The sequence below is a fragment of the Clytia hemisphaerica genome, unplaced genomic scaffold (assembly GCF_902728285.1).
Source record: "Clytia hemisphaerica strain Z4C2 unplaced genomic scaffold, Clytia hemisphaerica genome assembly, whole genome shotgun sequence".
Classification (NCBI taxonomy): Eukaryota; Metazoa; Cnidaria; class Hydrozoa; order Leptothecata; family Clytiidae; genus Clytia; species Clytia hemisphaerica.
In genome coordinates this window covers 675,229-702,659 of record NW_027104420.1, presented here as the reverse complement: position 1 = coordinate 702,659, position 27,431 = coordinate 675,229, and the positions used below count along the sequence as shown (strand labels likewise).

The 27,431-nt window shown below is 34.6% G+C and overlaps 2 protein-coding genes and 1 long non-coding RNA gene across 3 annotated transcripts in view; all 3 read left to right on the top strand.

The window, feature by feature from the left end:
• The first annotated feature begins 392 nt into the window (after window positions 1–392).
• LOC136820332 (uncharacterized) lies at window positions 393–1,706 on the top strand. Its single transcript, XR_010848557.1, has 3 exons — window positions 393–469; window positions 1,395–1,444; window positions 1,628–1,706. It is a non-coding gene; the product is annotated as an uncharacterized lncRNA (long non-coding RNA).
• A 499-nt stretch (window positions 1,707–2,205) lies between these two features.
• Window positions 2,206–27,431, top strand: part of LOC136820319 (voltage-dependent calcium channel subunit alpha-2/delta-3-like) — a 32,638-nt gene continuing 7,412 nt past the window's right edge. Inside the window, exons 1-22 of the mRNA XM_067076516.1 lie at window positions 2,206–2,248; window positions 2,512–2,586; window positions 2,830–2,907; window positions 3,463–3,543; window positions 4,052–4,132; window positions 4,911–4,972; window positions 5,498–5,562; window positions 6,354–6,393; window positions 12,439–12,533; window positions 12,811–12,904; window positions 13,756–13,827; window positions 14,221–14,333; window positions 14,586–14,660; window positions 14,910–15,034; window positions 15,354–15,422; window positions 15,537–15,619; window positions 16,151–16,226; window positions 16,503–16,558; window positions 16,944–16,981; window positions 17,682–17,783; window positions 18,290–18,326; window positions 19,119–19,322. Coding sequence (XP_066932617.1) covers window positions 2,533–2,586; window positions 2,830–2,907; window positions 3,463–3,543; window positions 4,052–4,132; window positions 4,911–4,972; window positions 5,498–5,562; window positions 6,354–6,393; window positions 12,439–12,533; window positions 12,811–12,904; window positions 13,756–13,827; window positions 14,221–14,333; window positions 14,586–14,660; window positions 14,910–15,034; window positions 15,354–15,422; window positions 15,537–15,619; window positions 16,151–16,226; window positions 16,503–16,558; window positions 16,944–16,981; window positions 17,682–17,783; window positions 18,290–18,326; window positions 19,119–19,322 — 1,700 coding nt within the window. The 5' untranslated portion in view covers window positions 2,206–2,248; window positions 2,512–2,532. The remainder of the gene's footprint in view (window positions 2,249–2,511; window positions 2,587–2,829; window positions 2,908–3,462; window positions 3,544–4,051; window positions 4,133–4,910; window positions 4,973–5,497; window positions 5,563–6,353; window positions 6,394–12,438; window positions 12,534–12,810; window positions 12,905–13,755; window positions 13,828–14,220; window positions 14,334–14,585; window positions 14,661–14,909; window positions 15,035–15,353; window positions 15,423–15,536; window positions 15,620–16,150; window positions 16,227–16,502; window positions 16,559–16,943; window positions 16,982–17,681; window positions 17,784–18,289; window positions 18,327–19,118; window positions 19,323–27,431) is intronic.
• LOC136820305 (uncharacterized) lies at window positions 6,949–9,142 on the top strand. The gene has a single exon (XM_067076503.1). It carries the CDS (start codon window positions 7,076–7,078, stop codon window positions 9,140–9,142), a length of 2,067 nt encoding a protein of 688 aa, XP_066932604.1. The 5' UTR covers window positions 6,949–7,075.

Sequence of the window (27,431 nt, the reverse complement as noted above, 5' to 3'; positions counted from 1 at the left end):
CTTAAAATATTTTATGGCTCAAGATTTCGTAAGATTCTACTTAAGAACTTAATAAGAAATAATAATCAACTTACTATAAATATGAAGGAAAAATCTTGACAATTCTTAACGATTTCTTTACAAGATCTTTAAAGATCTTTTTGTTGGAAGAAATTTTCAAGATTGCCTAAGAATCGTTGTAAGATCTTACAAAAATTTTATAAGATTTTTACTTGTAAAAGATCTTGAAAGATCTTCAACGATCTTTTCAGATCTTATCAAGAATTTTTACCAGGGAAGGAATTATCTCAACAATACTACCCAGTAAGGATTCACGAGAGGGAGTAGTTAAGTAGACACTAACAATTAGTCATACGCATGCCTTATTCCTTATCATTAATTTCTTTTTAGGTGCATGTTTTTGCGTACGTGATTGGACCGAAACAATACGAAGTGACACAGATGCAAGAAATGGCTTGTAAACATAAAGGTGACTGAATCCAGATATGAAAAAGGGGGATCCAAAAAAGATTTCTTTTACATTACATTAACTCCATTATCAATACTTTGGCTCAAGAAAAGCTAAAGAATAGCGCTCCGCAACACATACGTCATAATTATTACTTTTCACTTTTTTTGATATTTGTACGAGTTGCAATCCCACAATTCAACGCGGCTCAATTAAAGATACGTGCAAGCTGTTATATATCTTTTGTCAAACGATGCAATTAACGTGCAAAAGAGATTAGCGCAAAGGTTACGGCTGCGTTTAGACCAACTGGCATTTGTAATTTGGCATTTGATCATGAGGGATTCGATTTTAATAGCTTTTCCATTGTATTTTCTGTCATGGCATTCAAGGAATCGTCTTTTTAGAGTCATTACTGAAAAGGTGATTCCCTCAAGTTCAACTTTGACAGATCAAACAATGAAAAGCATGGAATTTCTCAAAAACTGCAGTCATTAAGACTGAAACTTTTTGCCGTAGGGCTAGGCTATGGCAAATCTTGCAAATCTTACAATCTATAGAAAGAACTGAATAAAAAACGTGCAAATACTTTAAAAAAACAAAAATTTCATTTTTTCTCTTTGTTTTGGTTCCTTTGTTTGATTTGAAATGCCAGAAAAGGGGATTCCTTTGCTCAAAATGGCATTTCAAATGCCAACGAAATGCCAACACGCTGGCATCATTAGGCATTTGACAAACCGAACAATTGCGCGGAACAATAGAATTCAAAAGAATACTGCAAGCAATTATAAATGCCAGGCTGGTCTAAACGCAGCCGTTGATGGGATTGGAACTCGTACAAACACATCGAGAGTAATGATTATGTCAAAAATAAAATCTATTTTTAGATTCAGCGCGGTGCGCTATTAACCATAATGTCATCTTCTTTCTATTTTTTATACAACAGGGGTATTTTTGCGTATATCAAGCATTGGTGCTGTCTGGGACATTGTAACGGTAAACAAAACTAATATATATATTTGGCTTTTCGGTTTGAGGAATGTTTTAAGTAGTTGCAAATTATATCAGGGGATATGCTCTTATACCCTCTGATTATATTTTTTCCCCGAATTTTCAGCTATTTTCATTTTGGTATTATCTAATTTTCACAAATTATGCGCAAATTTAAAACACTTCCAGTCTAGCACACGAATCTTGAGTCGACCAATCGGAAGAAGCGCAGACAAACCGACAACATTTACCAGCGCTTTCGTTGATGCCACGGTTAGCATAAAATAATAGACCTTATCGGAGTTTTCTGAAAAAGCGATCCCAGCCGGCACACAACGTCAAAACAACGTCAATTTGATATTCATAACGTCCAAATAACGTTATATGAACGTTAAAACAACGTTGTGTGCCAGCTGGAATGTATTGTGGGATTGTTCCGAAAAAACTATTCTATTACAATAGAAATCTCTTAGGAATTTTTCGAGGGAATTCTATTGTAATACACTCGAAACAATCCCACAATGCATCGCTTTTTTAGAAAAATCAGAAATTCCGATAAGGTCTATTCATTTACACCTATCTTTTTATCTTTGCTATAATTGCAAAAGTTCTTACTTTGGCTGTTTACTTGATCATGAAAAGTTAGTCTAATGCGGTTTAAATCAATTGAAAATCCTTTATGTTGTCTTTTAGAAATTTCTTGACTTTGTAAGACTGATCAAAACTTTAAACTACTACAAAAATTATATTATTCTATTTCAGGGTGGAGGTCTTGTTTCTACGGGTTCAACACCAGTCTTTAAAAAGTCGGTACGTTCTTTACAAAACAAAGATAGATACTGCCACACAAAATTGCGTTTTTACCTTCCCAGCTAGATTACAACATGCATCCGACGTCTCTAGCGTTCATTCAACGTAAGATGAATGTTAAAACAACGTTGTACTGCTCTGAAAATTCCACCAATCAAAATTCCAAATGACTATATACAAGTTCCGAAAAAAAATAAACTTCGACTAAAAAGTCTTTCAAATTTCTCTTATCATTACACTTTACTGATGTGGATTTTTTTTAGAATTCGGAACTATTGGGTGTCATGGCAACTGATGTACCAGTAAAAGATCTTCATGAATTCATCTATTATCCATTGGTAAAAAGCCCTTCAAAATTTTCATTTACCTAAAAGCACTTAAATTGCAAATTCTATATCATGGTACATGCTTAAGAATCTCTAAAGAGTAAGATGATGTCCCAATTAAAAAAGCATTTGTTATCTACCCTGGCATTAAAGCCTATATACAGCTCATTATTAGAAATCCACTTCTAAAAGCTCAGTTAACAGTTTAGCTTTTTGGCAAGTATTCATTTAAGATTTTTATTGATCCAATTTCAGACTGGTCAGAATAGTTATGTCTTTGTGATCGATAACAATGGCTTGGTTCTTATTCATCCAGCGATCAATGGTAAAAAGGTAAAGTTTACTTGATGACAGCCTTGTTTTATAGTCCCGGTGGAACTTTTTTCCTCAGTGGTGGGAATAAAAACTTATTGAAAAATCAATGGGAATAGAAATGATATTGTTTCAAGTTTTAAAAATGCAGTGGGAATGGTTTTGGAGTGCAAGTTTTAAACATTGAATTTCGAATGGGGATAAAATCTAAGTCAATTTTCTAGTGGAGCTTAAATTTCAGGGTATTTGCCTACCGGAGCCCAAATCTTTGCCAAATTTTCCAGTGGGGCTGGGGGGTCCCAGCAGGTCTGTGAGACAGGGGTGTTTGATTTAAGCATTTTTATTGTTGGGCCTGAAAAGGTGACAAAGCTAAGGTGACAATTTTAAGTGCTCCTAAGGATTATAGAAGAACTAAAATCAAACTTTCCAGCAGGTTGAATGACAATAAAAGTTTCAAAATTGCTCAAATTGCAATTTTTTGCTCATGCATTTCAGACCACCTTCAAAGCACCTGTAACTATTAACAGTACCAGTATTCTCTGACTAATATAGAAATATGTTTTCCTATATCAACAGTTAGCTCGATTGAATCCACAACCGAATATGGCGATCGAAGAGTTGGAATTTGCTGTCCATAATCACAGTCATGTTAAACAGGTACTTTAAACGAACGTTCTTATACAGCATGCAAAAGAATGCACTGTGTCTACAAGCAAACCGTGTGTGGGCACTAAATGAGATTTGAAGGTCTATTTTTATCATCTTTCGACCACGGTCAACCTCAACATAGCATTTCCATTCACACACTGGTCATATGATCACATTCGCACTGTAGATGTTTTGCCAGGCTGCGTATACATATAGTATAGGTATAGGGTATAGGGTTTTTGGCCATTTTTTCCTGGACTAATAGACAGATCCGTTGAAAAAAAATTTTCCCACCACTTTCTAAGTCCACCAAAAACGAAAATCCAGTTGGGATTCTAAAAAAAAAGTGTCTTTTCCATTGGGAATGGGTAGATCTATAGGCCTATTCAACAGTTTTACACATGACATCTTTTGAACCCAATAATCCATTGAGGCGGTCCACCATAATTTTTTTCAATTTCTGACCAAATTATATAAGGGATAATCCTGAAAGTGTATCATATTCTATATCTATCAGTTACACAGGGAAATGATCTTGATGAATCCAGGTACTCCAAAACAACTAAAGTTCGATGTTTACATCAAATCAAAAGATGAGGTTTGTATTAAAAAATTACTCTATCTGCTACAAGAGAATTGGTCGAAGTTTTACTGAACACGTGGACAAAATTCTAAACAAGCTGTATAACAATCTCCAATAGAACTACCAAAAAAGCCCCGTCGAATAGACGATGGGAAAACATTTGTGACAATTTGTGAAAATTGAAAGGGGTGCATGCCATGCCGTTTATGGTCGAAAAAAGGGATGGACTAAGTTTTTTTTAGATAGTATCAAGAAGTTTTCTTAGGCTTTGTAGGTAGGGGGGGGTAGGTTTGACTTAAAAAAAGGCAGAATCACCAAATAAAAGAGCTCTGGCACTTTTTTTCCAATTCGTGCATCGATTGGGCTTTATTTCTGACGATTTAGTACCCTAAAAGCCACTTATTTACAATGTTTGGGCTTGTTGGGAATTGTTTCCATGTAAAATGATATTTCCACCTGACTATGGTAAATATCAGTCTTGAAAAAGCCCTGTCACAAAATCTACTCTATTGTTCAACTGACAAAATACAAAGATAAGATAAATGACTTAGAGAAATTAAGGTGGGAAAGACCTGTTTGAGCAAAAGTCAAAGAGCAGAAGCCCAGGCAAAGGATCCTAGAACAAATCTTAATTCAAAACTATCTTTCGTCAACTGTAGAAAACGCTTAGAAACAGAATTAAACACGAGACTTTCATAGTTTTGTCTTTGATTTGAATTAACCTAACATTTGTTTTTACTAGTAATACACGTGTATTTCACAGATTGTATACGATTTGAAATTTGTGTTTCAGTTACGCGTTCGAAGGATTGCATCAACTTATCATTTCTTCAGATCTACCAAAAGTCCGTTCAGGTAAGGAACGACCTTTTGTGCAAAACCTTCGACATTTTCTATAACAGGGAATGTTAATCGAAGCCAATTGTATTCAATTTTCCGTCAGTCAATCGAAAATCAATTATTCAAAGTCAATATAAGTCTCATAGAAAATCGAATCTATCAAAACAAGTCAACCGAAGCTTATTGGAATCGAATATATTCTGTTGACGGTGGTTTCGATTGAGCTTGATTAGATTCGATTAAAAGTAGTGCAATGAGAACGGTGATTTTTTGTTCGTCGTTAGCGTAAAAGACTTTCGTACGAAACCGAAGTCAATGGAATTTGATCGAATCTTTTGAAGTATGTCGAAAGAAATGTAAATCCTAGATCCATTTTAATCCCGATTTTAATCCATTCGACCAATTACTTCATCACTTATTCGATCTATTCGAGCGATTCGATAATCCATTTCTCCGATCTACACCACCTGGGTCTAACGACATATTATACAGTATTCAAAAGCTAAATGACAAAGTACATTGCTTACGTCTTGCTTTCAGCACTGGCATCGCATCTCCAAAGTTTGGTTTCTTCGTCCAAAGTCCGAACATCACTTTTAAAGAAGGTAATTTTGAAAAATTATGAACACATTCATAAATATTAAAACTCGATATATTGTGACCGGAAAAATGATGAACAAATTTTTGCATAAATAAATGATTATCTTACTGGAGACCCTTGGGGTAATTGAAACTTAATGGAATTATTTTATTTAATCGCAATAGGGATACTAAATTCCACACATATGATTAAAGTAAGCTTTTGTTTTGAAAAATGGAACCAGGTAATTTGGTCATAAATATCCTAGTACACAATTTATTTATACTAATTATGATCCTTTTTCCAGGAAACTTTAGGCGTACAAACTTTCGCGAGCAGAAACCTTCGCGAGGACGAAAAATCGTTAAATTTACGACATTTACTGTCGTGAATTTGACGGAAAAATCTTTTTCGCGGGCATAAACTTTCGCGAATCAAGACGTAAAATTGAGAATGTTCACATGAAAAAATGTCTTAGAGGTACAATTACTTTTTGGGCTGGCTCGGAACCTTTGTCCTTAGACTTATTAGTCTTGTAGCAGGCTAAAAGGTGCCACACAAGGTTTTACAGATTTTCTATTTGTCAAGAATTTTTCAGGAGCATATACTTTCGCGAAAAAGGCCAAAATTCGCAAAAATCGCGAAATTTGTACGCCTAAAGTATACTGTATTTTGAGAAAATTTCGTCAAAAGCTAATTTCCCTGAAATTTCATAATTTGTATTGTTGGTATATTTAGAATCAAACTAGAACCATCCTTTTTTATGATTCTGATTCATTGATTTCGAATTTACTCATGGTATTTTTTTACGCGCAGGTTTAAAGTTCCTCAAAAACGTTTCCGACATAATGCACTGGTAAATGTATTTTATTTTTCACTCTTAAAGAATTTAGTATGAGACAAAACAAATTTACATTTTCAGGACTGTCGGCGAAGCAGATAGCAAAAAGCCTCTCAGAGACTTATTTTATTAAATCTAAAAACTCTTAAATTTTCGATCATGTTTAAAATTGCCCAGCTGGTCAACAACGTTGTTTTGACGTTAATCTAACGTCCATATAACGCTAAGTGAACGTTCAAAAATGTTGTGTGCATGGATGTACAAATTAAGATTTTTGACAAACCTGTATTACTATGTACGGAAGCCGAGAAGGGACAACCAAAATCTTTTTCAAAAACCCAAAATCTTTTTCAAAAACCCAAAATCTTTTTCGAAAACCCAAAATCTTTTTCAAAAACCCAAAATCTTTTTTAAAAACCCAAAATCTTTTTTAAAAACCCAAAATCTTTTTCAAAAACCCGAAATCTTTTTCAAAAACCCGAAACTTCTTTTCGAATCCGAAACCTAATTTTTCAAATCCGAAACCTCTTTTCGAATCCGAAACCTACTTTTTCAAATCCGAAACCTCTTTTCGAATCCGAAACCTACTTTTTCAAATCCGAAACCTCTTTTCGAATCCGAAACCTACTTTTTCAAATCCGAAACCTACTTCTTCAAATCGAAAGCGAAATCGCTTGATAAATCAAAACAAACAAAAATGGCTGACAGGACGCTGCAGGACATAGAGTATTGCCACTCTTGCAGGAGTATTGTTTTACCATCGTATGTCTTCTGCAAACAATGTGGGGTGCCCACAAGAAAAGAAGAATGTACTTTGACAGATTTTGAGTCACACAGAAAAAGAAAATTAGCGAAGACAAGACCATCATCCACTAAAAAAACTAAACCACCTTATTATGCAGCTTCCACTAGCACTAGCACTAGTACATTGACTTCCTCAAAGGATGTTTCAGTAAACGTTGGATTTGCTAGTTATGAAGAATCTATTGGCACATTAAAACCACGTAGAGGAAGAATGTCTGTTACAATCAAAGATTCATGTAATGCAATTGACTTAAAATATGCAGCCATCGACAAATACAGTAAACATGATCAGAACTTTTGTGGATTAGAGGATTATGTCTTGCTCTACCCTGATTTCACCCGTGTTTTTTCGTTGCGAGGGTCCAGGAAGCCTTTTACCGTAAAAGACTACAAAGTAGAGCTAAACCAACCTTATTCAAAGTGTATCTTTTTGCTTTGTCTTAAAACTGATTTTGATCATGTATTTAACAATTTGAAAAAGGATAATACCTCAAGTGAGAGATCCTCCGAAAGTGATTCAGAAAATCAACCTTGCAAAAATGATCAAATAAACAATAATGATCATTACGTACCACCTCCTGAACCAATTTATCAAGAACTTTTGCCAAATGTGGAGGAACATCATTACTATGTCCCTGATGATGATGCTAATCCTCCTGATACCAGTGGAGATGTATCTCGATTGATGCCAAATGTGGAAATCAAAACAACTACAGACAAACGTTCTACAGCTAACAACACAACAGCAGAAACACAAGCTTTACCGACAATTATCAATCTTGAAGAAACTCTGCCATATGTCGACTCTTACGAAAGTAAAAGAGAAACAATTTTGAATTTGCTCAAATCATCAGAAGAGTTGTTTACTTTAACTATCAGGAGGAGAAAGATATATCTTGACACAATGCAAAAACTCAAAATACACTGGGCAGAAAACATCAAGCCTTTTAAAGTTAAGTTTATTGGTGATTCTGAAGAAGCTGATGGAAGTGGTGTTTTGAGAGAGTTTTTTTCCTTGTTTTTTGATGACGCAAGAAACCACATTCTTGCTACTGGTAGTTCCGATAATTGCACCTTCCTTCACATTACAGAGAAGATGAAGTCGAAGGAATATCATTATTTTGGAAATTTGATAAGCTTGGCTTTGATAAATGGTTTTGCTGGTCCAAGATACTTTTTGCCTGGAATAGCATGTAGATTGTTAAATGTTGAGTTTATACTACCAAACTACACGGATATTCCTTACTTTGAAGTGGCAGCAAAACTGGAAGCCTTAGTAAATTGTGAGAACGAAGCTTTTCAGAATCTAATTGAAAATTTCACAGAAAGGTTTGCTGCTGGAGTTACAAAACCGAAAGTTCAATTTGCTGAGAAGAATGATTTCATAAAGGACATATCTTTTCATTTTTGTATGTCTACATGTAGTGAAGAAACAGAGCAAGTAGCTGATGGTATGCAAATCTTTGGATTCAGAACAGTAATGCAGCAGCATCTTGAAAATAGCTTCAATGAGCTTATTCGCCCAGTAAAACAGTCCACTGAAGACTTACTCGAGGTATACAAGGAGAAGAAATACAGTGAAGACATTGAAAGGAAAACTGTGGAGGAAGACATTGTTTATAATTTCACAAATTTTGTTGAGAGTTTTCATCATGTTAAACAGTACAAAAGAAAAGTTTATTCGATTGAGGATGCCAAAGAAGTAGATAAAATCATCACATTTCCAGATGTCTTTAGATTCTGTTCAGGATCCAAATTTGTTCTTGACTCAATGAAAGGGAAAGGAACTATTAAATTTGTTTATCCTTCAAGTGAAAAGGATAAAGCGAGACACATCGAGGCATATACATGTGCCCTGATGATTGTTATTCCAGTCAATCAGAGATATATTGACAGTCAAACATTTATAGAGAGCTTCTGCGAGGATATTTTATCTTCTCCAGGCTTTGGTAAACGATAACTTTTATTTTCTAGGCTTCATTTAAAAAATATGTAGACATTTTTGTTGGAAATTTTCTTTTGATTTATTGCTAGCTGATTAGTTAAAACTTATAGTTTTTTATTTCTCTAGTTTAGAAAATGAATAGGGTAATTGTTTTATAAAGTCTGTTCCAAAAAAATGGCAGTCCGTACTTTTTTAAACATTGCTCTTAAGGGGAAAAATATATAAAGTAAAAAAGTAATTCTTTGTTGGAAAGATAATCTTGAGCAACTTGATACAAGATTTTTAGAAATTCCAGAAAATTCATAGTTATAGCCCCTTGCTTTAGGTCCATTTCGAGAATTTTTAGAATTTTTCGAGAGCTTTTGATCCAAAAGAGATTTTCGAGATCTTCAGTTTTTCATCTTCATTTGTACAAATTTTTAGAGAATTTTGAAAAGCTTACATAAAGCCGCAAATAAAGTTATCTTTCCAACAAGGTATTACTTTTAGCTATACCTTTCCCCCTCATGAGGAATTTTTGAAAACGTACAGACTGCCAATCTTTTTGGAACAGACTTTAGAATAGCCAAGTAAATGAAGGCTTTGTTATGATTGTACTACAGTCTATATGAATTTTCATTATCAATATTCTACATACAACTTCACTCGAATGCTTATAAGTTGGCACCTGTTGAGCTTATTCCAAATTTTGGAAAACTTTTACAAATTTAAGGTTGCATTTTTTATCATCCTCAATTTGCTTGAAATTAGTATACCTTTGTATATACTAGATTTACTTTTTGCTTCATTATGTTTTATACTTGGTTTGGATATTTCCTAGAAACGAAACGAAAGTTTTACATGGGAGCTGTTTTTTATTTCTGTTTTGGCCGAAGTATCCCATAAAAAAAATACCACCTTCGACTCTTTTTAGAAAGTGTCATCTCTTCCCTCTTTTTTATATAAATCCAGAATTTGTCATACAAACAATTAATCTTTTGATAGGAAATATTAGTGAACAAAAATCTGAACAAATGCATTTTAAGTGATGATCAAAAACATTTTTGTTATTCATAAACGACCGCTTAATTGGATTGTATGAGGTAGAGAGAAGCTTTTGTAAAACGAACGACTGTCTTTGTCACTTTTTATACAAACAAAATTATATTTCTCCAAGATGCGAAGAAGGTAATTTTTATAGGACACTCTGCAGGTATTTCATATTGCTTTACAGTTTTGTTGATATATGGTCATTAGCTTTTAGATCTAATCCATAGAAACGTCTTTTTGTTTAATTTTCACCAGGAATCAATTTATCGAAATAAGAAGAGCTTGTATCAGTATCTTTTTGTCAGTCTATTTTTAAGATAGGTATCTAAATCTGAAAGCACTATTAGAGGAATCAAATTTTAATTGTAGCTGAATAATGATTCAAACTTTTCTTGGTAACATTCGATTTACTTTTATTCCAAACTTTAAAGAAATCCTTTAGAGTAAAATATATGCATACTTTATACAGAAAGTGTTAGAAAGCGTTTATTATTGTCAAATACATCTGTTTAGCATCTTGCCAATTTGCAGGTGGATAGGGTAAATTTTCTGTCTCGATTACATAGTTAAAATAATCTTCAAGTTCTACATCCATGGTATTCATTATCTCTCTTCCTTCTGAAATAATATCCCTTTGGGCTAACAAATTTTCCACCCTTTCATTTATCAATTCATTCCCCTGATTTTCGTATCCTGAAATGGTTGGAGCATGAAATAAAATATCTGGTATCCCTGGCACGGTATCATTTCTAGTTTGTCCCCTTATGTAATGTGAATTCCACTCTAACGTCAGCCTGTCCAATTCGATCTGTAAAAATTCTGAAAAAACAAACCAAACACACTCTTTATGTACGTAATTTGCCAAAACCAACGACTCTCTTTCGACCAATTCTTTAAAAAAGTCGATGACCCATGCCATGTACATTCTCTTGAGGTGTGACCAATAATTTTCAATTCGTTGATTAGCCACTGAAGAACCGTATGAATGAGATTTTACATTATGTGTAAGAAAACATTGGCAATCTGCCATGATACCATTTTCATTTCCAAGATCAGTTCTTAGTTTCGCCGGAGTAACTCCTAATTTGATTACAGTTTGTAAAAAAAGACTTCCCGGAACAAGGGGGTCATTGTTAGATTTCACGACTTTTATCCAGAGGATTCTTCTTGAAAACCCATCAATACATCCATGGATTGGTAAACCATAGGGCTTTAATTTATCGTATCCATCTACATGCCAACAATGATTCGGACCAAGCGATGAATAATTTCGTCTATTAAGTCTTCTTGCCCTCCGTTGTTCAGTACCCTCTGGGTCAATATCTCTTAACAGTGTCATGACTAGATCCCTCTTAACTCTTATCCCATAACTGACTTTTAGTCTATTCCAAAGTGCACGATAACCCTTTATACAGCCAGGACCCCTTATTTCATTTTCAATAATTCGGCACAATGCCTCAACTGAAATGTTTCTTGTTCGTTTTTTCAAGCCATAGATTTTTAAACGTCTTTTCAATGTTCTCAGACTCATGCCAATTCCATGATAAATTCTCAAAAAAACAACTATGTAGTCATATTTGTAATGCTTATTAAAATAATGTTCTATAATAGCCCGCTCATCAGTCAATTCAGGTACAACAGGGGTGTTTTCAGTGGCGAAGGTCACTCCACAATTAGTACAAAAGAAGGAATCTTCCTCAGCAGCAGTCCCGCACTGAGTGCAATAAACCATTTTCACACTCCCATTGATAAGGTCACGACAACGCGGTTTGAATAAAAAATCAATTTTATATATTTAATATTTCAATTTTTAAAAAAGATTTCGGGTTTTTTTTTATAAAAAGATTTCGATTTTTTTAAAAAGATTTCGGGTTTTTTTATAAAAAGATTTCGATTTTTTTTAAAAAGATTTCGAGTTTAAAAAAAAAGATTTCGGGTTTTTTTATAAAAAGATTTCGATTTTTTTTAAAAAGATTTCGAGTTTAAAAAAAAAGATTTCGGGTTTTTTTATAAAAAGATTTCGGGTTTTTAAAAAAGATTTTGGGTTTCTTACAAAAATTCGGGTTGTCCCTTCTCGGCTTCCATAACTATGGATCTATACAGGTTACACTTCTATTAACGGTCCAAAGAAATGATATAAATTTTATCAAAATTTGATATTTGTATTTAGCTCCTACTCTCTAACAGGGTCATTGAAACAGGGGTTATCACCTCACAGTTCCATCTTTAAATCTTGCCCTAATCAAATTAATGTAACTGTTTGCATATTACTTTTTGCTCAGGCCATTCTGTCCAAAACTTCGACGATTGAAGGATACAAAAACTGTGATGGTTCAACGTATTGCTGAAAATGAAAACAAAACACACCTCGACACGTGTAAGCCAAAACTACCATTTGAAAGAGTAACTATTTGTAATTCAAACGTTTGTAACGTGTCATTTTCCTCATAGCACAAAATATTCTACTTTAATGTTCATACTCACTCAGACGTTGAAAGAAATAAGGAATGTCGCCCTTTAAAGTGTGTTTTGGTAGACATAAAATTTGAAGGGTCAATTTTTGCCAATTTTCAAAAAGATTGGATCGGAACAGAAATTTTGTCAGATAAAAAGATAAAAGTGATATATTATACCCTTTTTGACTTTTAACACAGGCAACCATCGAATGGTACACGGTTTATTGTTGGATGCAAAAGCCACAAGTCAATTACCAAAACAATGGAAATCTAAAAGGGAGAAAATTGAAGAGTAAGATTCCACATTGTAGCTTTTCCCAGGTTATCTACTAGCAAAGGAGGTTTTTTAGGTAAAATGGTAGAACTGGGATCTACTTTTTAAGGGGGATTCTTCTGCGTCCTGTTGAAGATCATGGATAGCACAAAACTAAAATCTGACCACGTAAGAGCCAGTTCTAGAATACAAAAATTGAGATAGATGTAAAAATAAATAAGTGCAAATAAATTTACTCTAGTTTGGAGGAGCTGTGAGAATCATAGTTTAGCTTTAGAAATTTAACCTATGAGGACGGACGGACAGAATCTTATCGCGTATGTCTCATTCACGTTATTTTTTAAAGGGGAGAGCACTTATCTTTACGTTAAACTTGAAAAGATTACATATATTTATATTCATCTCATCATTCTATGTTTGTTATTTATAAATTTGATTGGTTCAGTCTTCATCCAATATCCTGGATGATTGCTATGGCTTCTTTTGTTCTCACTGAACGCACGCTGAATTAGAATCGCTATCTTCCCTACCAGTGTTTTGTCCATACATTGTGATACTTACGGTAACACGCCTGTCTCACAGCCCCGGTGAAACTTTTTCCTATAGCGAGGGTAAAATTTTCTATCGAAAACCCAATTTGGAGAAAAATTCTATTGTTCCTAAGTGGAAAAATCTTCTTGGGATAGTTCTGGAGTGCAATTTTTTGCATTGAATTTTGGATTGGGATGAAATCAAAGCCAATTCGCAGTGAGATTGAAATTGTACGGTATTCTTCCACCGGGGACGAAATTTTGGTCAAATTTTCCAGTGAGGGTGGGGTTCGGCGGGTCTGTGACACAGGGGTGTACGATAGTTCTTTAATATTCTAGGAATGGGATCAATCATATTTTCATTCGAACGCATTGGGGAGTTATACAAAGTATCAAGAGGAAAAATAATAGGTAATGAGTACACATTTTTGTTATTCTTTAAGAATTAGATTATTATCAAGGTTTCCAGATGTGCTTTTTGTCTCAAACAAAAAATCCTTTGAGATTGAATGATTTTTGAGAGAACTTTATTAAGGAATAAATTTTGAAGGTAAGAAAGTTTGATGCAAACGAGACCCCCGTGCCTCAGTGTGATTCTTTACAAGCAAAACTCAAAGCAAATTATCAATGAAGAACAATAAAGAACATTGCTGTTTGGCGTTAACCCTTTAAGTGCCAATGTCGAGTATAATAAAAAGCCTTTAAAGTTTAAATTAGCGATTTTATTTAAAAACTTAGAAAAAAAGGACCGTGGAGACTTTAAAGGGTTAAAGTCAGGTGTGATACTTTCAATTTTTTTAATAGCGAACTTATTGACGGTGGCTTTGAGAGCATTTCACGCGAAAGTTACGATCCTTTTGATTTTTACAAACGAGCCAATCACATTCCAAATCGGCTAACCATCTCTTTGATAAAAGGTAGGATATGATAGTTCAAAGCCAGTTTTTGAAAGTCCAACAACGTCCTAAATCACCCTATAAAAGTTTTCCATCCTCCCAGTTATTATAACTTATGATAAATATTGCATGTAGAGTATAGAGATAGACAAAAGTATATCTAGGTCTTCTTTCGGATTAACCTCACAAAACCTTATAGAAAACCCCTAGTAGCAGGATCAACTGAAAAAACACATCGCATAGAAGTTCACGTTGTTTTTCAACAACCAATAGGAAGAGGAGAAGATGATCACGTGATATCAATTCATAATCCGATTCTTCAAAAGAAAGCAGGTATCACTTTAGCAGGTAATTCATCCGAAAGGAGTCTTTCCCAAAGCTCTATTCTAAGCACTGCCTTTCGATCACTGCGTTTTATCAACAAACTACGCCCGTTACTGTGTTTTTGTAGACATTGACAGACATTCAATCATATCCCAGCGAAAATAAATACGTATCTTTTGATGACAAAAAAAAGAAAATCCTAAACATTGTCGTTGTTCGATTGATGGTTAGGTTAGAGATTCGAAATCTTTTTTAAATTTTCATTCTTTCCAGTCACTGGTGTAGAAATGTCTTACGAAAAATTTATGACGACTAATTTCATTGAAAAAACAAAAGAGTTCCCTGATGAACATCTTTATGATGGCAGATTGACTTGTGATCGTCATTTGAAGAATCAGGTATTGTCACTTCTTCTTTCTTTCTTTAAAGAAACCCCTAGTGGTTTGCGTGATTTTTTGCTGGCGTGTTGAAGTGGTCTCGATTTTTTGGTGTGCGATGGTGTGATCAAAATTTTGACAGTATGCGTGAAAGGACAAAGTTTATAAAATATCTCAGGAATCCAAACACAAATCATAGTAAATCAGAGTAAATAGGGGTCAGAGCTTTTAGATTTTGCCAAAGTTTGCTTATTTGTAGTTTCAAAAATCACAAAATGACAAGAAAACCTTTACTAAAGGATCAGACCGTATGTTTTTTTTGATCGATATTTTTTGACAGGTGGAGGGTTTATATTGTTATCTGTTGGATGAAAATGGTTTCGTTGTCGCCTCAAACGAAGAAGCAGACGTAAGATTGCTAATTTCTTTACAGTGACCAGCTATAAGTAGCAAGAATAGGTTGAAAGGGAGAACCACAAATCTTTTTTGTAACAACAATTGATCTCCTGACTTTCTTTAACAGATTGGGTTATTTTTCGGAGAAGTTGATCAAAATGTGATGCGAAAATTGATCGAGGAAGATAAGTCACACTCCCTCTATCAAGTGTAAGAACTGGTCTAAATTTTCGGGAGACTCTTTTACGGAGTCATTTAATCTTTTTTTCTACCGGTATGCCGGTATTTGAAAGTGAAATTACCAGTACTCCGTTATTTGAGATGTCTACTTATTGTATCGCTGTTTACATAAAGATTTACCAGGATTTAAATTACCTACCAGTACTTGTATTTCGGCATCAGCATTCCAAAGAAGTCACGAAGAAATTTTGAATTTGGATTTCAAAAAAAAACTGTCAGTACCGCTGAATTATTCCACCGGTAATCCGGTACGTCGCTATTTGGCGATTTCAACAGAGGTTTTTCCTGTACCGGTATTTTAGAAATTTATTACCAGAATTTTGGTATTTCTACCCTCAGAAGCTCCCTTCTTTACTTTGTAAGTCTGCTTGCTTCAATTTATAATGAGAACAATTTTTACCCAAGAGCTACATATTTCTTAAAAATCTTACTTATGCCTGAAAAAAATATTTGTTTTGGATGCATTTTTACTTTGGAGTATGCTTTACAATATCATTTCAGGGTTACGCTACCAGACTATCAAGCTTCGTGTAAATTACCGACAAATAATGACAGTAGCGCAGCTGAACTGAAAAATGTAAGTTTCTTCTCGTTAAATCTACAAAGATACAACATCTAATCTACTCCAAGCTTGAAAATAACATAGCTAGAAGAGCATTCAACTCAAAAATCCCTTCTCATATTTCTCTGGTTATTTCAACTAACCAGGCTGTTGTTTTAACTTTGAAACTGATTACAAGCGATGCAAACTGTAATCTGTTAAAATTGGCATAGTGATATTTATTGATAACAGCATTACCAAGGTTGAAATATTATAATCAATAACAACCATAAACAATGGATTTTTTTTCAGATTTTCACTTGGATTATTTCTTTGTTAGTTTCATTACTTCAAACCAGTTTATTTTCGTAAGTTCCTTCAATATTTTCAAATTTCTTCCAATAAAAGGAGATTTTTTAATAATATCGTCATTTTGAAATGAACATAATGAATGAAATGAAATAATGAAATAATGATAGACCAGTGAGACAAAGATGTCTGGCCACTGTAAGTAACTTAATTAACTAATTATAGTATTCTGGTCGCCATTCTTTAACCAAATATTCAAATTTGAAAATTATATATGACAACCCAAGGAGAATGATATGACTCTCGAGATTTAACTATTTAACTATTTGACAATTTATTCTTTTCACTTTAAGTGTACACTATAATCTGTCTTGCTTGCCATATTTCAACCAATGCTTCAACCCAATTACCAAAGAATCCATTTTATTATCTTTTTATTTGCAGTATTTGGACATCGATGTGGACTTCAATTGGTTCTTCAGGTAAAGGCATTGTACTCTTTCTGTCCCAGTGCCCTGATGAACACTTTAATCAAAATTCCAATGAATGATTGGATGCTTTTAGAAAGGGCAATATTTCAAATATGAGAGTTAATCTTTATTATTTACATTTATCCCAGTGGACGATGTTTTGGCAAAATTTTGCACTGGGTAGGAGATCCTACCACTTCCCTGACGTGGTCGTGTTTTGGTTGGTCTATTTGTCTTGCATACGCCGTATCTGTGAAATCTATAGCCTAATACTAACGATGTGTTATATAGCACCCCCTTCTCATAGACCGACTGGGGCCCCTTCCCACTGGAAAAATCGGCCAAAATAACGTCCCCGGTGGAAAATTATCATCCAAATTTTGTCCCCACTGAAAATAATCAAAGGAACCAATCCTCACTGCAAAACATAATGCTCTTTTCCCAATCCCAACTGTATTTTCTGAGGAACAAAATAATTGAAATCCCCGGCCAAAAAAATATGGGAATATCGAGTATCGAGTTATTTTTATCCTCACTGGCTGAAAAAATCCTACCGGGTCTGTGAGAAGGGGGTGTTATAAAGATCTCTGGGAGTAAGTCTCCTATTTGACACCATTTGTCCAGTACAAAAACTGGTAAATAAACTGAATTTTTCTACACAATGAGCTTTCATCTAATCACTTAATCTTAATTTTGTTGCTCTACTTTTCAGCTCGAACTATGATCGAAAATGAAGATTTTATTTATGTTAGTTGCGTCAAGAACACAACAATGTATTTATCACGTGATCAAGAGCAACCAATTATAGCCCAAGGTAATGTTTAAGCCCTAGATAACATATTTAAAATGACACTTGCAAGCGACGGTTCACTACAGAAGAGTTGTCACAGTACCACGCAGTCCACACTCTGACCAAAAGTCGAAAATGTTGTAAAGAAATTTTGGTATATTGGGATGTTCCATAAAAAACTATATGCGTGGATAACCCCTGGAAAATTCTTTTCATACCTTTTCATACGAACTGAAATCAGTCTTTTAACCCCTGGAAACTTTAACTTTTTAACGCCTTGGAAAAATGAAAAAACACCCCCTGGAAATTCTTCTCAGATTACCCACTGGCAATTCGCCCACCCCCCTGTATGGGTTATGAAAAAGAATAGCCCATTGTCCTTAAAACTTGTATCTTTTGGATAGTGTCAAACAAAATAGATTGGTTTATAGATAGTTTCATTTTTTACAATGTTCTCTACGGTTGATGCTGGTTCAGGTTTTTGATTTACTAAAAAAAATCATAATTTTATACTTCTTTTCATATCTTAGGAATGGCCACGTGTGATTCAAAAGACAAATGCTTGAGGTAGTATTATTTTAAAAATATCCTCCTCCATATGATAACTGTGTAGAGTCTTATTGACCTAGATTTTCAGATTTTCAGATTTTCAGATCAAATTAAATAAGGCTATCAAAAGACAAAATTCATCTCTAGAGATTGAATGATCTGAAACATACGAACAAACATACACCTCTGTGTCACAAACCCGCTGGGATCACAGCACCACTGAAAAATTTCGCAAAAAAAATTCGTCCCGGTAGGAAAATACCCTTGAAATTCAGCCCCACTGGGATATTGACTTTGATTTCATCCACACTCAAAATTCAATGTTTAAAAATTGCACTAAAAACCCACTGGATTTTTCACCTTGGAATAATAGAATTTCTATCCCCATTGGGATTTTAATTGGAATTTTCATACTCACTGAGGATAAAAGTTCCACAGAGGCTGTAAGAAAGGGTTGTAAACATCAAGCATCGATTTGGAAGAAGGCGATTAACAATTTAACCCTTCTAAGTGCCACGGTCCTTTTTTTAAATCGCTAGGTCAAACTTTAAAGGCTTACATCTCCGGATCTAGAAGGAGTTAGAAGCTCGTTCATAGCTCATTGGATAGCCCGATTTAGGAAGTGCGGGGTTGGCGGCGGCTAGGAGGGGGTAGGTTAGGGGGTTTAAAGCATCAGGCCCGCTGCGCGAATCTGACTGAAAGAGAAACTGGGCATACAGCCCATATCGTTTACACTCGACATTGGCACTTAAAGGGTTAAGAAAGTAAGGTTAACAATCGGTGTTAAAGTTAATCTCAACTGTACCATAGGAATTTTACGATTTCGAGTGTGGTACATACCAACCTGTATTTGCTGGTAGTTGATCCAAGTAAATGTGGAGCATGTAAAACATCTCATGAAACGAATGATCATAATGTCGATAGCAATGATGATGATTACGATCGTTTGGAAAGACCTGGGGAAGATAAACAAAATATCCTTTTCATGTTTATCAACAATTTAGTAATCGGACCGTTTTTTCCCTAAGATTTCTCAAAAACTGGAAAGGTCCAAATTTAAACGTTAAAGGAATCAGTTACTTGTTCATAGCTGCATTAACCTGATTGCGGGATTAATGGATTATAGGTCTCGGTGGTAAATTTCAAATTTATTCACTAGAGAACCGATTCTAGTAAAAACAGAACCAAACTTTGCGGCTTTTAACTCAGTCGTTGGCAAAAAAACATGCTTAAAAACGTTCAGAATCTCAATTATTTTGCATTGTTTGAGCTAGACGTAGTGAGTAGAAAATTTGAAGAGAAACTAATTTCTGGAGGATAAAATAGAAATTTTTACGCGCAGAAAATTTGAAAAATAATCAACTACAAGGGAACACCTTTTTGGTATACGAGAGACTAATAAGGAGATAGACTATTTACATAAAAAAGACCTAGTAAAAAATGAATTAGCCACACTAAAACAAATTAAAATTCACTAGAAACAAAAGATCAAAAGTCATTTCTTCCACAAAGGCTGTTTTCTAGGTCGATCAAGCTATATGGTTAGGGTTAGGGTTAGGGTTATAACCAAGCCGTTTTTTCTTCAACGTTTTCTAAAAACTGGAATGATCCAACACTTTAAACCTTTAAGAAATTACCTTATCGGCCCTGTTTACGCCGGCCCTAACTTAATGGCGGCCCCTTTTACACGACGAGTCCAAAAATAACGCCAATAAGGGCCAGTGTAAACATGGCCGATAAGGTAGTTACTTAATTGTTTATAACTGCACGGAACTTAGTGGATCAATTGAAAGGTGCATACTAGGTAATGAGTGAAACTTTTCCTTGATGTTCAATGTAATAATTTACTGGAGATCAAAGACTTCAATTACACGAACAACCCACCTCAACGTGAAAACCTCAGGAGAAAACCAAGCGAATGTTATGCAACCGAAAAGGTAATTCACTCTTAGGCTCCTGGCCACCATCAAACGAAAAGGTTTTTGATTTATATAAGAAGTATATCTATAAAGGTCAGCGAATCAGACTAAATGATTCCGTATATGGAATTTGCAAAACTGTACACCCCTGTCTCGCTTACCTGCGGTTTACCAAGCGTGGGGATTAAGAATGTATTGATTTTTAAATAGAATTCAATTGTTTCTAGCTTAAAATTACACAAAAGGGATTATTGATTTATATAGTATCATTACCAAGAGACTTCAGTGTAGCGGTTTTCATTAGAGGGTAAAGTTCAAGGGTATTGTTCTAAGGGGAGGGGTAACCAAGTTTATGAAGGTTTAGTCATTATTGACCTAATTGTTTATTTTTTTTAGAATCAACCGGTAAAATGCAGTGGTAACATGAAGAAGCCGTCTTTCTTGTTCCTTATACTTCTTATTTTACCATTTTGTTTGTAATATTTGCAATGAATCATTTATTTATTTAACAGTTAATCAACCTTGTTTGAATTCCATTCGTGTTCGCCAAACTCAGTCCAATTCAAATAGGCCTACGGTTCACCCTAGGGGTATTGGTAAAATCCACCGACCGACCGGAGGGGTTACTTGGGCAAAGGAAGGTGCTGAGTATGTGCGGAGTGAGAATTGAGTGTTGTGTGGAGTAGGAATTAACAAAACCAGCATATAACCGAACGGGGGTAGGGGGCACTCAAGATAAATGACCTACCATGCAACCCTTAAGAGTATGTTTTTAAGGTCAACAAAAGCACTGTAAGGGTCGAAATGAGCGAAGATGATGTGAAAGTGCACTCTAAGGGGGTAAAATTTTGGGAATTGTGCATTTTTTGGCCCAGCCGCGCAGCGCAAGTGGGCCTTTAAAAAGCAACTGAACGAAAAGATTTTGGTTTTGTCGGAGCCTGTGCGCGCAATAGATTAACAAGTCCAGTAGTCTAGGCTAAACCAGCGGGCGATTTAGAATTTTTGCCTCGCCTACCCGCACGATGTTTGACCTACTCTTATATTGGATAGAATTGGTAGTAAAGTCAAATTTCATTCTCATCATAGCAAAGTATTTTTTAAGGTTGTCCTTTTCAAGATGGATGGAGGGATCATTTGGATGTTGGAGTTTTATATTTCAAGCTTGACAGAGACTTTTTTCAAGTAAACTTATGTTGTAATCCATTAAATGATAATAAAATGCAACTCATGTGTAAATTTGAATCAATCGTAAAAGGGGTTACGCACGGAGAACGAGTCTCGTGTTCGCAAAGCGAAAGGATTCTATAGACACCTCAAGCCCACACTAGTTATGAAAGAAAAGGTGAAGGTTATCAATCCGCTGCTCAAAAGAATATCGTACTCTTTTTCCGAAAATCCCAAACCCCAAAGAAATTCCGAAAATCCAAAATTCCATAAATCTAGAAATTACAATTTAAAATGGATCAAAACTCAAAACACTGCCTGCGAATCTTGTGATGATGACGTCATTTTGGCCCTAAATGTCGTCACCGAAAGGGTAATAAATTTTTAACTTTACTGAAATGAAATCGATTTCTAATTAATTGATCCGATAGATTCTATCGATGATTGCCAATCTAATGAAGACTCAATATAAGTAATAGTTATCGCATGACTTTGAGTGCAATACGAAAAAATATTTTACGAACAAGGTGAGCCTTTAATTATTAAACGTAGAATTTAATAGATTTAATCTATTTACAGAAAGTTAAAGGAAACAGAAAGCAGAAATTCCCGAGTTAAAAAAAGAAAAATATCTCGGATAGTTAAAGGAAGCACAATTTCCCGAGTTAGAAAATCAATATAAAATTCGGAAAGCTAAAGGAAGCAAAAATTCCAAAGTTAAAAAATGAAAAATAACTTCCGGGTCTCTATAATTTCGAATGTTTTTGTTCGAAAATCTTGTTAGATTCGAATTTTAGATTCGAACAAAAACATTCGACCGAAGTTCCCGCCCAATTTATGCACATCAAAATAAAGAAAAATTTTGTCGATCCAGAAGCTTCAAAATAAATGCAGCAGCTTTTTCAGTGATGTGAAATTATTATACATTACAGTAAACACAGAAAAAGAAGATGTATTGAATTTTTTCGATTGAGAAGAAAGTCTTCATTAATGCGTTTCTCTATCAGATTGATAACACTTTTCGATGTTTTTGTTTCGATGCATAGATGAGAAAATGCATATTGGTTTAAGCTATGAAGGGCCTATGAATGGTCTGAAACAACATTTTTGCAACAAAAACTAATTGGGTTGAATTTTTGAAGTAAGAAGTGTTGATTGTTGAAGAATTGATGCTGAAAAGTCAAAGACACAGTTTTGTTGAGGATTGGGAGAGACACAAGAGACTTTTTACAAAAATCCCTCGTTACCTGGTTTATAGTTTAATCAAAGACATTGAATTTCCCTTGTTTTGTTATGGAAAATATTCTTGACAAGTATTAAAGAATTTCAAGTTTTTATACATTGATAAAAAGAACTGTTTGGTTTTCACGAAACGAACGAAAGTGCCGAAAGCTGGGTCGTGTCACGTGTGTGTCGAGTAGGTTTGTAATAATTTCTATATATTTCATCAGTTTTAATTTCACTGACTTTTTGGAAAGAATGGAGTAAGAGCTCATCAAAAAATAGTTTGTTTTTTTACGTTTTCCCATTATTTATTCCGAGAGTTCAGTTCTTTTCGGCTGTTTTGTTTTGATTTTTTCACGCTGCTTACCCAAAAGTCCCAAGGCCTCATAACACCCCTCTCTCATTGCATTCTCGATAAATTTTCCGATCCAAAGAGGGGTTAAGCCATTTCCAAACTCCTTTCCAATCCCATCTTATTCCCTATAAAATTCCCGATAGAATGAGGGGTCAACGACCTCCCAACTCCTTTCCAATCTCTAGTTATCGCATCTTTTTAGTTTTGATGACGTCATCAACTGAAAATGGCTAAAAATTCAGCCGAAATCGAAAGTCCTACTCGAGCGTTATAAAACCTTTCATCTCATTCCCCATAAAATTCTCGATAAAATGAGGGGTCAACGACCTCCCAACTCTTCTTCAAACTCGAGATATCGCATGTTTTCTATTTTGATGACGTCATCAGCTGAAAATGGCTAAAAATTCAGCCAAATTTAAAAGTCCTACTCAAGCCTTATAAACCCTCTCATCTCATTCCCCATAAAATTTCCGATAGAATGAGGGGTCAACGAGCTCTCCACTCTTCTTCAAACTCGAGATATCGCATTTTCAAGTTTTTCCCAAACCCGTGACGTCAGTGGGTCCCTTTACCCCTAATGTTGTCAACGGTCAATTCGCAAATTTTGAAATTTTTGCGGTCAACAGGTACCTTATGCCCCAAGGGTCCCAAAAAACTAAAAAACGTCAATTTTTTCCAAGGGAAAGTGGGTTTTTAAATTTGCGAAAGATTGACACTGCAACGACTTCTTCTTAAAAAACGCTAATTTTCACGAAATTTTCAAAGTTGAAACATTCCAGAGGCTAAACATGTTGGAATAGCGGCTAGACGAAAAAAATCGTGAAAAAAAACTGAATTTCCATTTTTAGTACCCGCATATCATTGAAATTTTGTAAATTTTGCTTACGCGCATGCGTTTGCCAAAAGAGTCGCACTCCGCTCGCTAACGCTCGCTCCGTGCGTAATAAGTTTGGAATGTTTTTCATGATGTTACCCGTGAAGATGGTCAGTTTTGGATTTATCGCTCTAAACGGTCGGTGGCTGGATTTTTTAAACCTGACAGAGAATTTTTTCAAGTAAATTTATGTTTATGATGTAACTCATTAAAGGATACTAAAATGCAGCTCAAGTGTAAATTTGAATAAGTTTGGAATGTTTTTCATGGTGCAACCCGTGAAAATGGACAATTTTGGATCTATCGCTCTAAACGGTCGGTGGCTGGATTTTTCAAACCTGACAGAGAATTTTTTCAAGTAAACTTATGTTGTAATTCATTAAGTGACAATAAAATGCAGCTCATGTGTAAATTTGAATAAGTTTGGAATGTTTTTCATGATGCAACCTGTGAAAATGGACAATTTTGGATCTATCGCTCTAAACGGTCGGTGGTTGGATTTTTCAAACCTGACAGAGAATTTTTTCAAGTAAACTTATGCTGTACCTCATTAAAGGATACTAAAATACAGCTCATGTGTAAATTTGAATAAGTTTGGAATGTTTTTCATGGTGCAACACGTGAAAATGGGCAATTTTGGATCTATCGCTCTAAACAGTCGGTGGCTGGATTTTTCAAACCTGACAGAGAATTTTTTCAAGTAAACTTATGTTGTAATTCATTAAAGGATACTAAAATACAGCTCATCTGTAAATTTGAATAAGTTTGGAATGTTTTTCATGATGCTACGGGTTAAATTGATATTTCTGAACCTTGACGGTCAACATTTGACATTTGAAGTTTGTGAATTTATTTTAAACCAATTTTTTCTTTCATACTAGTAACAAAAACATAAAGCAAATCTATTATATACATATATTGCGTATCATTTATCATTGCTGACCTTCCCCTGACCTTCCAGCGCAGCTGGTTTCTTTCCTTTTTTTCATTCAGCCAATTTTCGAACTTTTTTAACTTTTTGAATGTTCCGTATTTCAATCTCTGCCGAAAATGTGCATTAGGATTCTTAGTCTGGACCCATACAAATATTTACTCCATATCACAAAGCTCACATGAGATAAAAATTACTATCGAGTTCAAAAAATCTTGAGTAGACGGGGCCCCATCTATAGGATTCTAAGACTCGATGTTTCCTTTAAACCCTAAAATTGCAAAAATACGATTCCGCAAACATTGATTCTCTTAAGGTACCCGATACAAACGACATTTGGTTATTGCCACGTCAGCTGGGCCTTCACGCCGCTTCGGCTTCTTGTCTTGCCTTAAAATGGACAAAAAATTCAGAAAAGTTCACCATAAGGATCGATTTTTCAGCCAAATTTACTCAAAGTTGATCATCATTTACTCAAATTTGACGAAATTATCTCTGCACTGTAAGGGTCTGGTTTCAAAGGCCTAATTTTGGGCCGCACATACGGTCGCTCTTGAAGCAAGTTCCCCCCAGGAAGAGCCCCCTCAAATAATCACAGACACTGTTTCAACATCTATATTATAATACGCGTAAATCGGAACTCTCCAATCCTCACATGAACTTTTTCATTAGCGATTTTTAAGCATACAGCAATTCTTTTTCGCTCCTTTTACCAATTTATTAACTTTCAGCCTTTAAATGAAAGCCGTGAAAACAAGTATTTTTTTCTTCGTCTAATTTTCTTTTTGGAGCATTTTCAAGACACTTTGAAATTTGAACCCTCATTCTCATTTTCTTTTAAAGCAATTCAAATTCTTTCGAAGTCACCCTCTAACTAGCCCAAGATGGCTAGCCACGATGGCTGCACTACTCCTATAAAAATAATTTTACTCTTGATTGTGGTACTTTAATCGCAGAAATTTGAAACGAGACTAATTTTAGCGTTTTAGCGAGTTTTCCCTATTTTCGCTAAAATAGATCTCGCTAAAACACCCCGAATCGACAGATCGCTAAAATTCATCCGCGCGAAATTTCTGGTTATACCTATTACCTTGGATACATTTTTATCAATAGGAAGGGTTTCAATGCAAAGAAATGCTAGAAAACACAGTAAAACCTCCAATTAACGGACACTTTAAAAGGCGGACACCTCTGATTAGCGAACAATTCTATTTTTCCCGGCCATTTCCTAGTCAAATCCTCATAAAAAAGTTTCCAAAAGGCGGACACTCAATTAGCGGACCCTCCAATTAGTGGACAAAACTTTTTGCATGAAATGACCAAAACCCTACTTTTTTCCCTCTAATTAGGGGACATTGACGGTCAAAGTGGTCACAGACTTTAAAAAATTAGACAGGATTGATTTATTCAAACTATTTATTTCTTAAACACTTCAAAGTTTCATTGAAAAAATTCCTTATAGACGTTTGGAGCGCTCCCTTTATCAAGTCGGTGAATTTGCTTACGTCGTAGAAATAATAAATTACAGGGACCTCAAGACTACTGTGATTCATAAAAACTAAATTGTCGCATTTAGATCATCATTCTCTTGTTCTTCAATGTCCTAAGGTCTCTAGAAAAGCACTTCTGACCAAAATCTTACATACTTAACCCCTTAATAGTACCTTATTCCAAAATTATAGCCATAATTAAAAAAAGTTTCTAAAAGGCGGACACTTCTAATTAGGGGACACTAACCCTATTCCCCGATGTTGTCCGCTAATTGGAGTTTCCACTTCGCTAAAATTTATACACGCGAAATTTTTTGAAATCGCGATTCGCTAAAGTAAATCCAAAAAAAATCAAGATTTTGCTGACTCGCTAATATACGCTAAAATTAGTCTCGCGAAAATTTCTACGATTTAAGTAGATTATAACAATGTATGATCTTCTTTCCTTGCCACTAGATTGAAAAAAATGGGCAATTTCGATTCAATTTGCTTTAAAAATTGTCTATTTCAAAGTATTTCATTTTTTACTATTCTTGAAAAATTAGCTTCAGATAATTTGCTTCAGATAATTTTCTTGAAACATATTAAAATCATCTATTTTTTTCTTTCAAAATACAAGTAATTGCTTTAGGTTACTTTCCTTGCAAAATACAAGAAATGCGTTTTATCAAATTTTCTTTGGAAAATACAATTGTTTGATACGATCGGATTGCTGTAATCAGTTCACCAAGTATATACTGGAAAAATGAATTGCATGTTTTTTATAAAAACAATTTAAGAAAATAAGGCTTCCGTGGCCAAAATCTTAAGAACAAGTTTAGAACATTTTTAGGCTTGAAACCCGAAAAATTAAGAACATCCTATAAGACTTAATTTTGAATCTTCTTATAAAAAAACGGGTAATCATAATAGCATTGTAAACTTAGATATGACTGTACTCTAGAAATTAATTAGTCTTTAGTTAAGTGTAGTAATTCTAGCATCATCTAAAAGTATATGCGCGTTGATTAATAATACAATGAGTTTCAAACAACAGAAAAAATCGTCATGAGCCACTTAGTTATCAACCAGCAAGCCTATAGATGATTCAACAAAATAATAGTATATACAATCTGTTAATGAATTTTGCAATAATTGAAAAGGATTTTCGGTGTATAAAGCCATCA

Coding starts and splice junctions, on each gene's coding strand:
- LOC136820305 (XM_067076503.1), top strand. CDS start 7,076: ATGGCTGACAGGACGCTGCAGGACATAGAGTATTGCCACTCTTGCAGG.